This window comes from Microchirus variegatus (genome assembly GCF_963457635.1).
Source record: "Microchirus variegatus genome assembly, chromosome: 4".
NCBI lineage: Eukaryota > Metazoa > Chordata > Actinopteri > Pleuronectiformes > Soleidae > Microchirus > Microchirus variegatus.
In genome coordinates this window covers 12,418,619-12,432,756 of record NC_139805.1, presented here as the reverse complement: position 1 = coordinate 12,432,756, position 14,138 = coordinate 12,418,619, and the positions used below count along the sequence as shown (strand labels likewise).

General features: G+C 38.7%; 1 protein-coding gene across 1 annotated transcript; it reads right to left on the bottom strand.

Moving 5' to 3' along the window:
• Positions 1–2,507: 2,507 nt before the first annotated feature.
• Positions 2,508–7,459, bottom strand: nmur1a (neuromedin U receptor 1a; the record flags this gene model as incomplete). Its single annotated transcript, XM_083887803.1, has 2 exons — positions 2,508–2,878; positions 6,547–7,459. The coding sequence occupies 2 exons, from the start codon at positions 7,457–7,459 to the stop codon at positions 2,508–2,510; spliced, it is 1,284 nt and encodes a 427-aa protein (XP_083743929.1).
• Between the last annotated feature and the right edge of the window lie 6,679 nt (positions 7,460–14,138).

Below are 14,138 nucleotides of genomic sequence, written 5' to 3'. Positions count from 1 at the left end.
TCAGGTTTCCAACATTACTGTTGATTTCAGAAGTTTTATGTAGCTGCCCACAGGCAACACCATGAGAAAAGTTCTCGCTATCGGTAGCATGTGACTGCTGTATATTGTTTCACAATACTATCAAAAGTGTGTTTGCACTTGAGTGCAGCCTGTGGTAATGAATTATCAAATAAGGAAGTTTTGTAGGCTCCTGCAGATGCCTCCTATTTACTCAGTATTATTTAGTCATCCTGCAGTTTAATGGCGGTGGCAAATGCTTGAATATGCAGACGAATCTCTTGCATTGGAGATGATATAACAGGCCATCACTACAGGCGTTTATTTTGCAACCCATCTGAATTTACATCACAGTCACAGAGTAATCTAACTGCTTTTTTGCAAAAACTAATGTGTGTGCAGCTGTGGTTCTGGAGCAGGTTGCCCATTACCCACATGGTTGTTTCACAGTGGCTTTTGGACCATTAGATATGGTACTCAATGGCCTGTTTGTGCTCATACAGATGGGTTATCCTTGCAGCTCTAGGGGTATTTAGCCCACCTATGTCTGCAAATTAAGTATTAATCTTCTGTGTTTTTTTTATTGGCTTGTTATTACAAGAATACAGTGGATATTTAGACTTTGAATGCAAGGGATTTCTGTCAACAATATGACCTTAAAATCCATATGAATCAAATCAACCAACTGTGAGGACAGAGAGCCAAGCTAAGATGAAATTAAAGGCAATAACATTCATTTACCACATGGGACCACTCAGTATCTGCAGCAAAGCTTTTACAGGTCCCTGTCGGTGGATAAGTAAATCCAAGTGAGTCGAGTATATCGACACCTCTACTAATTATTATGATTGCTGTTGTTCCTGAGCACGTTGTGGCTCATGGTACTCACCGTTTAAAATGGTCCGGAAAAAGTTGCACCTGTTACCTTCTGCTTGACGAACAGATGAAGGACCAACAGCAGCTCTGCACCAAACGCTTCCCATAGACATCCTCAGTTGACACTTTCATGTCAGAAATGACAAACTACTTCCATTATTACATACATTATTTTATATTTAGGGCTGACTCAACAGAAAAGGCCACTCTTTTTCTTTTTTCAAATCTTTATTTGTGCAGTGTCAGCCATCCATTGGATTACAATAACATTTTGCTCACTAGATTAATTAATGATGTGTGTACGCTGAAAACACTGCACGAGGCACAGCAATAAGTTAACATCATAAAAACATTTAAAACTAATATGACAGATTATGAAAAGCGGGGCAATCACCATGTTGTCTTAAATTTTGCAATCGACAACATCACGCGTGAAAATGATTTTTGTTGAGTTCTGAGAAATCACTGAAAACACTGTCGAGCATCATACAAAAAGAGAGACATTACACAGGTGACCTAAAGAACAACACACTTATAAACTGTAAAAAAGCAACATACATTTAGCAAATTAATCTAACACAGGATTAGTCTTACTGCACACGGCCAAAACTGTACATAAAGTAAACACATATTCAACATCAAACTGTCAATTGAAACATAGGGTAACATTGTATAAACCCCTATCCATTATGCAGAGAACGGGAAAGCAAACTGTACTGGACGGAGCATTGAGAATGATTTGTTTTGCATTGCTTTCGACACCGTTATGTTTTATTTACTCTCATTTACCTGTAATAGGGAGTGAAGACCACCTGTTACATTCAAACCATTGTGAAGATAAGTTTACACAATGCTGATTAAGCCTCTCGTCTCCACAAAACTGCTCCTGCGTTTCTCAGTATAGTGGGTTTAGATTTTGTGTCATGACATTGCGCTAGTAAAGCGAGATTGTTGCGTACATGTTAGAGTGTGACAGAAAACATTTTCAGTAGTTCAGAGCTCAAAAAACCCAGTCATTCAGCAGTTTAATGGGATAAATTCTTCTTGTGCTGCCACTGTACACATACAAATGAAGCCGCAGTCAGTGTCTGATTCCATTGCTTGATAGACCTTTTTTTCCACATGAAGAATTCAGTGCACACATATTACAGTCTACATACGCACACTAAACAGAGGCAGAATAATAACGTAACCGCAACAAAATGCTTTTTTTCACGTGTCATTACAGTCTTGGGAGGACTTACTAACTTGTCAGGTTTGAGAGCACTGACCTACATCTAAAAGAGATGAACACATAATGACTTTTTCAAACAAAATGCTAATGCATGGATAAGCTTGTATGTTCCCTCACTTCCATGTACGCGTCATCTTGTTAGTTGAAATAGTAGAATCAGGCCTGTTTGAAATGTGGCACAGGAGTTCATCTCCAGTGAGTTAGAAGAAGCATAATAACACTTAAAATTGCAGTTTCAGCAGATGTCTGAGTGTGCTTCCAGTTCACTTCCTCCACTTTGCGATTAGATATTTAGCTGATGCACTTATTTCGTTTGGATGTTGATTACGGCTGATGGATGCAGTGAATCAGATGAGGACACCTGGACACCACACCGCACCACCTGCTCTTGAAAAACCCCTTAAAAAGTGGTCTCATCTCTGACTCCATGTTCTGCCTCGGCCTCAATAACAGCAGCTCCGTTGTTGAGAGGCGCATCGCTCAGTGTGCTGCGGAGCGTCACCCGAGTGACGCTGAGCGAGTATTTTCTCGGAGTTGCGTGATGCGGCCGATGGCACATGACTTCCATGAACATTTCTCTGAAGCGGGTGGACATGAGGTTGTAAAGGATCGGGTTGACGGCTGAGCTGAGGTAGAAAAACACGCCAGAGATGATGTGGACATACTGGAAGATTTCCAGGTGGTTTTCAGTCCAGTCATGGATGAAACTCCACATGAGCCGGTCGGTGTGAAATGGTGCCCAGCAGATCCCAAATACCACCACTAAAACGACTGGAAAAAACAGCAAGAGAGAGAAAAAAGACAGCAGGAGTAACAGCCTGGGGGTCAATTTAATATAGCAGTACATTGATTGATTTTGCCAACGTGCTCCCTCTGTTCTCAATTAAATTGTCCTTCTGAGGGCTGTGTGTCTATGTTTCAGAGGATCCTCAACATGCAGCCTTTTATTTAGCCCCAACAACAATTCATTTTTAGACTCATAATTGGAAAATATCTTTGAAGTCCTTGCTCATACCATTGTGCGAGACCACTACTTGTCCTTAATACCTTTTGAGTGTTCCAAACAAAATAGATTGACCTGCTATACAAAAACAAAATTACATTTGCACAATTGTCATTGTGGTTGGAAAGTTAATTGCCCATTCTAATTTCTAATTACCTCCATCAACAAGGTTATGCTTTCGAGTTTGTTTGTTTGTTTGTTTGTTTGTCTGTCTGTCTGTTAGTTTGCAACATAATTTCTTAAAATTTTCAGGAAATGTCCGCAATGGGACCAGGAACAAGTGATTAAATTTTGGGCATGATCTGCTGTCAATGGTTATAGCACTCGCTGTCTTCAACTGGCAGTCTTCAACTTATTCACAGCATTTTCCCCCTAAATGATTAGGTTAAAATACTTTTCATAAATATCAATGCTGAGAGTAGATTTTCTAAGTCCAAGGGGGGGGGGGGGTGCTTTTCTAGTTTTCTTCTAAAAAGCTCTTTCAAAGTTCAAGATTACACTTTGTAATATCCCAATGTATTCAAATTAAATCCATGCGTCTCCAGCATTGGTCCTGCAAATACTTCACAATAAAAACCTTGCTAAACAAAATTTGTTTAGCAAGTTTTTTATTGCTGCATTTAATGCAGTGGTTTTACTTTGAAACAGGTTACAGAAGCTATTATGTGTATGACTTATTGGACAGATATGAACATTAAAGCAACACAATGTGGGATTTCAACCTCCAAATGAATGAATGAATGAATTAATGAATTATTCACACTACCACTTTAAACATTACAATAATAGCAGAGCTATAGAGCTCCTTCTCCAAAAAACTGTTTCAGCTCCGCTGTCGTACGAACAGATAAAGGAAGTCGATACGTCATATCTCTCGACAATAACCATGTACATTCACAATACATAATACATTCATAATAACCTTGCTGTGTGTCAGGTGTTATTGAAGTCATCTTGTCCTCTCTTTCATAAATCCAGTGGGTCAAACGATGTGCATGTAATGACGGTAGGTTTTATAAGCCAGGTTGAACATGCGAGCTACGTCAAACAGAAGCACTGATGTTCTTCTGTCGTTTTTTTTCACAGTTAGATTTTGTTTCGAATATATGACAAATAAAATAATATAATCCTATGTGAATAACATGCTATACCATTGGCTGCTGTATCTGGTCTGAAGACATGGTTGTTGTTTTAGAAGTCCTGCTTCAGATTTCACCATATTGTAGGACAGTTGTATTGAACGATACTGTTTACCAACTGCAGGTGGAGTCCAGGAGCAAATCCTTTGTTGTTGCCTACAGCTTGCTACTGAAGAACTAAGTGCGATTTGTACAATAACTTTTCTTTGGTCCTAAAAGAGGATTGTTGGCAGGAATGTGATTCATCATTTGCCACAGACAAAGGGTTTATAAAGTGGCCTCTGCGCATCACTGCAGTAGTATTTTCAGGGCGGACGTGATTGTAAATAATTATCAAGTAACAAGACAGACTGGCCGACCTGAGGCTAGTTGGTTAGCATGCTAATTACAGTGGAAGCAAAGTGACACAATTAAAAGCAAAATGAGAGTTAATCAATGTTTTCCTTTCCTGTTAATTTTGAATGCAACCCCTGAACTTTACAGAATTTCCATTTAATCATATACAGTACATAGGAATATCTTACGGCAGTGTTTTAAAGAAGAACATTTGATTCTAAATTCAATACTTTCTTGTTGTTTCATAGGAAGTTCTAGATTACTGACTTAAACAACTGAATGGACTGAAGTAGTGGTCACTAAATTATACAAAAATATGTCTCAAATCTTTGGTAATTTGAAATACGATATTGTCCTGTATTTATCTATAATGGCTCAGTTATTTTCTAAAATGACTGCACTCAGTATTTATTATTCAGACAGGAGGAAATTGTGCAATCTTCAGGGAATACTTCCATGACTGAACACGCATTTGGCTTCATAGTTTTAGTGCCTGTCTTCAAGTTTGATTTTATTTATGCAGCACTTCAGAGTCTCAGCAGCGACCAAACATCTGATGTGAGAGCCTGACCTTGAGTGATGCAGAAGCACACATGGCCTACATCAATAAACATACTTGTATGACAGATGATGACGGATGAATGGAAGCTTCAGATGAAGGTATCAGCATTGTTTATGTAACCTTTAATTTATAAAGTCAAATAATTAGTGGAAGTAAAACTGTTTATTTTATCATGTGTATTCTGAATTGCACGGCTGGGTGCAACACCTGCATGTTTTTATTGTGTTATGTCACAAGTAGAAAAGTACAATGTTATATTTACATTAAACAACATTTACAGTGGCAACAGATGTCAGGCGCGAGTCCTTTGGGAGTTTTGTTTTCCATCTCCTCAATTAGTGATGTATCAAACACAATTTTGTAATATTATTTAATCATTAGTTCCCATTAACCTATGTTTAGTTAATGATTTGGGTATTTTATTATAAAGTGTAATTTTTAAATCCAGTGTCATGATCCAGAATCTTGCTTTACACTATTCAATATAAGAAATCAGGCCGTACCTAACCCAATAGGCTACCCAGCTCCTAGTACATGCTTCGGTCCATGAGCACCTTTTGTCCGAGCTTCCTTCTGCACTTGGATCCACTTCTGCATTCTCACCCTCTGTCAGTCCACTGCTCCTATCTAGTGGATTTATTTCCAAGACTTCCTCTATGTAGCTTATTCCTCTTTTGTCAGTCACTTTGGATAAAAGTGTCTGCTAAATGCTTAAATGTGAATGTAGAGTAATAGATGTTCCACTTACAGAGACCTAACACAGAGACAACAATGACAAGATGAATCAATGAGGGCAAGACGATTAAGGAACTACCACAATGATTCACCATTCATTTCCATCATTAAAATTATCAAATGGCTCATCATTTCCGCACTAAGTGAATTTGGATTTCATTTTCTGCTCTACCTGAGTTTGTCCCGCTACTGGTAATGCCACCTTGGTCCTTAAAAGAGTGATTTGTTTGCTTCTTTTAGAAAATACATAGGAACCAAGTGTGGTTAGTGGTTCCATCTCCCCTTCATTGAAATAAGAAGCACCCAGAAATGGCCCTGGGCTACAATGTTGGGCTGGGCTGGAAAAACCCCAACACCTCCACAATTACTTGTTATGTTCCTTTAATTGGATCCCTTCAGAGGATGTATGCTATTATATTTGTGCCGAGCCAACAGACTATCTGCTGGCTCAGCCAGAGGCATTTTCAAACATACATTACATGCTCCCATTCCGCTTTAAAAAAAACCCCAGAAGCACTATGGTACTGTTGTGGTAATATTGGTACCGACCCCCAAAAACGTATTGAGTCTCAGTTGTGCAACAAATGTTGCATAAATACAAAAAAAAATCCTCACAAATGACTCCAGGACACACTTTACAGTAGTAAAAGAGTTAAATACTCACACAACATTTTAGTGACTTGCCGGCGACGTGTCTTCTGCTGCTGCGTACGGACGTTACAAAAGCTCTCCTGTCCGAACTCCAACTTCACCTCCATTGCCTGATGCATTTTTTCGCGCTTCAGCTGCAGCCCAATCAGCATGTAGAGAACGCTGATGATGAGCATGGGCAGAGCAAAAAACAGCAAAGTGGTCACCTGAATGGTCAGATTGTACATCCATAGTGGTTTCACCAGTGTACAGATGGCCGAGTCAGGGATTTCCACATTTACGTTTCCAGCCTGGCTGGTGGAATGACTATGAAGGGTGGCGATCCCATGCAGACTTGTGTTGGGGATGGCACACAACACTGACACACCCCACACCGTGAGGATGACACGTTTGGCGTGGGTGCGTGTCACGACGTACTTTGCTCGCAGTGGGTGCACCACAGCAATGTAGCGCTCCACACTCAGTGCTGTCACGTTAAGGATGGACGCCAAGCACACTGTCTCGAACAGAAAGGTCTTGAAGTAACACCCTCCCTTACCCAGGAGAAAGGGGTAGTTTTGCCAGAGCTCATACAGCTCCAGTGGCATGCCGAGCAGCAACACCAGCAGGTCTGACACTGCCAAGCTGAACAGGTAGTAATTTGTCGGCGTCCACATCACTTTGTTGCGTGCAATTACAGTACACGTCAGCACATTCCCCAGTACACCTACCACAAAGATGATCAGGTAGATGAGACAGACTGGAAGGAACACGGAGGATCGACGAGGACCCAGATATTTTTCCAGGTAGTCTGTCAAACATGCGTCGTCCAGGTCAACGTGGCTGCTGTTCATTCCTAGCGTCAGATTGCTACACTTTTCCCCGAGAGGACAAAGCCACCCACCTTTTTCAGCTATTAGATCAAGGGAGCAGTTGTAAGTTGACATCTTTGTCTTTGCTGACTTTGTCCCAGTGGACTTGCTATCTGAGGAAAAATAAGATAAAACAGTCATCTGCTTTAATTTCCATTAACATGTCCTATAAATGTTATTTAGTAAATATGCAACTGCTGCCTGAAGGTCAAAAAATCACTCTAATTGACAAAATTGGTTTAATTAGTACATTAATAAATAAATAAAGTGCATTCGTGTTTGGTACAGTTGCTTTGATTGCATGACGTCTGCTCTGAATAAATTAAGTAAATATGGAAATTCTTGAATTTAAAATTTGATTATACTCCAGACATTTTATGATCCATCAGTTTAAGGAAAGACTACATTTGTGTCAATGTTCTGTATGAAAATACTGCATATTATGTGATATTTTCTTTAAAACAATGATAACTACTGTTTCTGGCCACTGTATTTTTCTTTTCAAATATGATGTTATTGCAAAGGTAAAATCAGAAGGAAGCAGGTCATTTATGAGAGATACAACATTCACAACACCCAAGGTCTAATTTGTTTTTGAACTATCTTATTCACATTTTATTTTTTTTAATGCATTTACTTTTCAATGTAGTGTGATTAAATGTAAGTGTAACTGAGTTGTTTCCACCCCCCCCCCCCCCCCCCCCAACAATCCAGTTACGCTGAAACTGCCACTGAATCAACAGAAAGTCACCACTTAGATAAATGAAGTCACCAATTAAGTTATAGCTGCAGAGATGTAACCTTAGTAAATCCTTTGTTATTGGTTCCATGGACAGACATTAACATAACATAAATATATTATTATGCAAAGTACCTCTAACATGATTTATTATGTTTTTTTTGTTTTAGTAGAATGTTATTATATACCGCAAATAGCTGTAAAACGATCCACTGCATGTTCAGTTAGTCCTAAAATGTTATCTTTAATTAAGCTAAATGGGTTTTCCAACATTTTAATATGACATCTCTTTAAAACATAGCTGTCGCAATAAATGGGTCAATTACAACAAACCGTTGCAGGTTAATTAATTGGCCAATTACATTAAGAATCTGAAAATATAATAATGGGAAATAGTGTGTTTACAGTAAAATTAATCATCCTTCTGCTATAAATGTCTAGTTTTCTCTAAAGAGCATAAATCTTCTTACCTCTAATGTGTCCCTGTGTTGTTATTCCCTGGAGTCAATGCAGATTAGTGTCTAAAGAGGTGGGTTAACAACAAGCAGCGCTCCGACCACTCTACTATACTGCTCTGCCGCTCCTTCTCCTTAAGCCTCATGATCACACACATATAGTGCAAACACACACACACATTCTCCCTCTCTCTCACTCTCCGTCATTCTTCCTCACCCCCATCCTCTCTATACCACACATAAATGTGCAGACCTTCAAATCTACATTTATAATGCTGTCCACACAAATGCAGTAATAAAGGTGACAACATGGTCAATCAATCAATCAATCCAGTTTTATTTGTATAGCACTTTACAATAGCCAGACGGTACCCAAAGTGCTTTACATAAAATCAATAAAATAATACATAAAAACATAAAAACAATATAAAACATGGTGTGTGTCTTTCACACAGACTGTGGGAACAATACTGGCCTTTAATATATTATAGTCTTTATTGTTTTGCACACACTTTAAGGGTTGGGTATGATTTGTGAATGGAAGCAGTGACACGTTCTCCCAGATTACTGCCTCTCATTGGATGTTTTGTCTTTTCCAGATCATTCCACCATAAACCCTAGATATGACAGTGAGTGAAAATCCCAGTAGATCAGCAGTTGCCAGCCCGTCTGACACATGCCACGTTCAAAGTCACTATAAGCATCTTTCCTCCTTGCTCTGATGCTGGAGTTCAACTTCAGGAAGTCCATGTCTATATGGACAATATATATGTACTGTATACAGTATATAGCCCAACGTCACAAAAACAATATGCCTCGAACAGCTTAACAGTCTGTACAGCAAGTAAAAAGAAACTTCACAAAAATTGGCAGAAACAGAGGAGGGATCCCTGTCCCAGGACAGACAGATGTGCAGTAGGTGTCACGTGTGCAGAAACTTCAGCAGATTACAAACCCAACGTCAAATTTACAAAGAGAGGAAAGAGAAGAAGATAGAGTCCAGGAGCATTTAAAAAATTATTAGCATTACTGACAATTGGCTGTTCAGTGTTAAAACCACAATGATGGCTTAACGCGTTACTTCAAAAGAGTTAAGAAAGAAGATGTTTGAAACCGTTGGCACCCGCGATACCTAGACAGTTCAGTTACGATCAGTTGCATCACCCTGGACCAGGGTGTCTACATTATTTACCATAATATTGTATAAAATATTATGGTAAATAATATTAGTATTGAGCATTAATAATACATAAAGCATATTGTATAAAGCATTAATAAGCTTGGGATGCATGAAATATTACTGTAAATAAATATATTGGATGTGTGGTCGTAACCTCGACTGGGCCAGCTATACATTTGCCCCGCATGCCACGATGTCACACAAGGTTTTCTCACAAGGTTGGCAACTCTGCCGATGCCTCCATCGAGTCTCCATTAGCTAACTTGCTCCTCGCTGTCAGTGTCCTCCCCCAGTCAGGCTTAACGTGGCTTTATTTACCTGCAATTATTTATCAGCAATTGATGAAACACTATCAAAGTATCTGCACTGGCTGTAATGAAAGCACGAGCCATGAGGGATTCCGCACATATCCGATATCCCTCATGCATTTATTACAGCCATTGCAGCGTCAGTACCATTGGACAGCTCATGAATAACAGCTGTTTTTCGTGTTTGTTATTCCTGATTTTCTGCGGCAAGATGGTCCACCCACTTTTGTACTGGCCCACCCAAAAGTAACATTTCTGTCTAGAAACAATGCCGTGTTTATGAAAAAACTGAAAACTACAAAAAAAGAAAGATAATTTAGGTTTTAGTCCTGTTTCCATATGGATGGGGCAAAAATCATCTTACCAGGTCTGCAGCAAGCTCTCCTGTCAGTGCTGGGAACAAAGCTATCTGTGTCTATCTTTTCCGTGTCCCCAAGCTCCAACCTAAGTGTTACAGGAGTGATGATGCTGTGCTGTTGTTGATGACTGTCATTATGTTTCTACCCTCTGGAATTCTCTTTTAAATTAATTAAATTCTGCTGCAACAGCGTTATCTTTCCAAACAAAGCAAAACTGATGTCTTTGCAGTTAAGGTATGGAATGTAAATTATGTATTCGCAATTCCCTTGTAACAACAACAACAACAACAACAACAATAATATTATTAATAATAATCTTAGCATAAATGTTTTGCCATGTACTTGATCGATGACAAAGAGTGTCTCAGAGGCTTTGGCAGATTCAATTTGTATGCAATTGATGCAACCTGCAGGAGCATTGATGACACTTACATGGTAGCAAATGATCTGATTCTGCATACATTATAATTATGCTCTGAGAAGAAAACTATTCAAACACTTTCATTTATTACCTTGCTCTTTAAAAAAATGTCATATTTTTTTTATTTTTGCCGTGCAATGCTCCTGTTTTCTCCATCACATCTCTTTTTCTCTGAGTCTCCTCGTTGTCTTGTATCTCATTCCTGCCTTGATGCTAAGGTGCTGTTGTGCAATAATGTCCTTGACCTGAGAACTTAAGTGCACTGCTGCTTTAATGTTACTGCTCAGTGATCTGTAAATGATTGCACTGGACAGATTTTTCTTTTTTTTTAACTGAATCAGCAAATGTGTCACAGCTTACTTATTAATGTTAAAAAAAAAGTCATCTTTAATTGCAACTTTGTAAACAAAAACTTTATATATTTACATATAACTTGCCTTTAAAGGTCAGTGGAATTCAATGTACCAGGCCCAATGGTAAACACATTTTTCCGGTCTAGTGGGCTGCATAGTTCTATTATTTAATATATATATATATATATATAAATCTTTTATATCTAATGTTATTAGATATAAAAGATCTTATGTATACATTCATTCATTCATCATCTATTGCTCTATCCTCCACGTGAGGCTGATTTCCAGCTGACATGGGGAAAAGCGTGGGGTACATCGGTCACAGAGCCACAAAGAGAGACAAATATCCATCCATCCATCATCTCCCACATCAGGGTTGCCTCACATAGAGACAAACAATCATTCACTCTCACATTCACACCTATTGTCAATTTAGAGTCACCAATTTACCTAATCCCCATATTGCACGGTTTTTGGACTGTGGGAGGAAGCTGCAGAACCCATAGAAAACCCAAGCACACAAGGGGAGAACATGCAAACTCCATGCAGAAAGGCCCTTGTTCCAACCGGGGCTCGAACTTGGGTTTTCTTGCAGGCAAGTGTGTTAACCACTACACCAACCATGTGGCCCGAGAGACAAACAACCATTCATAATAATCTGACTATCCATTTTCACTCAACCCTTAGATTAACAGATGAATGTGTTAATATAAAACCAGTCAGTAAAAAAAAAAAACAATAATACTATTAATAATAATACTTTTACAAAGTCAGTGTGGCAGTGACATTATTTCTTTCACATCTCTAACTACTAATTAAGAGATTTAAAAGGAGCCCTGAATCTCAGAATTACCAGCCTATTATATAATAACTTATTTACGCATTTTGGTAAGTATAACCTCATAATACTGCATCTTGAATAGAATTTCAGGAAATAATACTGATTTCAGCTCTATTAGACATGAGTGAATAATTCAAGAGCATACAGGTGTCACACAGCATTACTGTTGTTCATGAATAACCAACCACTGCTGAGCAGATGTTAACCCAACCAGACTGATGTATGTTGATAAGGGACCTTTTCACTCTCTCACACATTATCACTTCATCCTCTCACTTTGCTTGATACTAAATAAGACATACACTGCATGGACAAAAGTATTTATCCACTCCTTATCTCCAATGAAGGACAATCTTAACACTGCAGCATACAAAGACATTATGGGTATGTTACAATGCTATGCTTCCAACTCTGTGGCAACAGCTGTTGAGGTCCTTTTCTATTCCAACATGACTGTGCCCAAGGGCACAAAGCAAGGATTAGAAAGACAAGGTTTGATGAGTTTGGTGTGGAAGTAAATCACAGGCTCAACCCCATCAGTCAACTTTGAAGTGAACTGAAACAGAGCTTGAGAGCCTGCAGGCCTCCTCCGACATTTGTCCCTGACCTCATAAAAGCTCACCAGAATGAATGAAGCACAAATTGGAAACACTTGAAAATGTTGAGAAAAGTCTTCCAAGAAGTGTGGAAGCTGTTATAGCTGAAAAAAGAGGGACCAACTCCATGATAAAGTACTGTGTATGTATTTGAATACATCATTACAGTCCCTGTTGGTGTAATGGTCAGGCGTCCCAATACGTTGTGTATTTCGACATGTTATTCATACATGTTACATTTTCCATATGTTATTTATCCTAATGTAAATAATCAGCATAAATCATTTTTTACACCACCATCATAACATGATTTAAAACAGCTTGAATATTGAATATTATTTAATCTTTGAAGTCATCTCCATTTCAAATTAAAGCAGCTTAAGTAAATGTATTCATGTCCTGCCACCCTGCCATGATCTTCATATTGAAGTATTATTGCGATTGTGAATAGTTATTATCGAGATCTTCAGTTTTGGTGAAAAGTGCCACTTATAGTGTCATTGAAAGTTTGTGAAATTAGTTTTGTGAAATTATTTCAAATGAAACTGCAGCAACAACAGATTTTATTTTGCAGAATAAATGCAGACAGGGAGCATTTGACTTGATGTGTAATTTAATTTGTGTATTGAATTAATGAGAATTAATTTGTCAACAGACACAAACAAATCTCATAAATGAAAAATTACCACAGTTATACAATTACCAAATGTTGCATTGGATGATGGATAAAGTTTGACAAATGGGCAGTCTGTTTGGCTTGTGAGGGCATTCAGACTGTTTTTTTTTTTTTACTGCAATCAACTCTTCCGAGTCAAGGCGTAATGTTTATTCTTCTTCTTTTTTTACCTTTGCCAATTCTTCCTCTTTTATAGACAAGTCCAGGAAAATGTATCTTTATAGTCCAAAGACCAGGGGCTGATGAAGAAACCTGAATCAAGAAAGGTGACCAAATGTTTCCGTCTGGACCAAAGTGTCCTATTGACAATACCATTCCAAGAGCCTTATTGTGGTTATTTTACTTTTCCATTTGCTATAGCACCTGGTACTTTTTTGAGTACCCGCTCAGGCGAGGTTCCAAGCGAGCTGAGCCGCTGTGCTGCGTGACGTCGTCAGACTGTCGGCCACTGATTGATCAGAGTGCCGTCACGGGAAGAGGCATGAGCAAGACGAACAATGCCGAACTTCAGATCAGTTAAAAAGACTTAACAATCCTGAAAACGTGGGTTAATCTCCAACAATTAGCAAGGACATTTCTAAAATCTCAATATTTAACAGAGGGGTCTGGTGTGTTTTAGCAACAACACTGCAGAAAACCTGCGATCGTGAGCAACGAGTCGCATCACAAGCCCTGTCACTGTATTTCAGATCAGTCACTGTGTCAGAAGAAAGTCCTGAACTAATCTTTTTAATTTACTGATTCTAATGATACAGTACATAGAAAGCAACTGCTTTACAACTAAGTCACTTGTTTGTGTGTGTCACGTGTAAAACGAAATCAC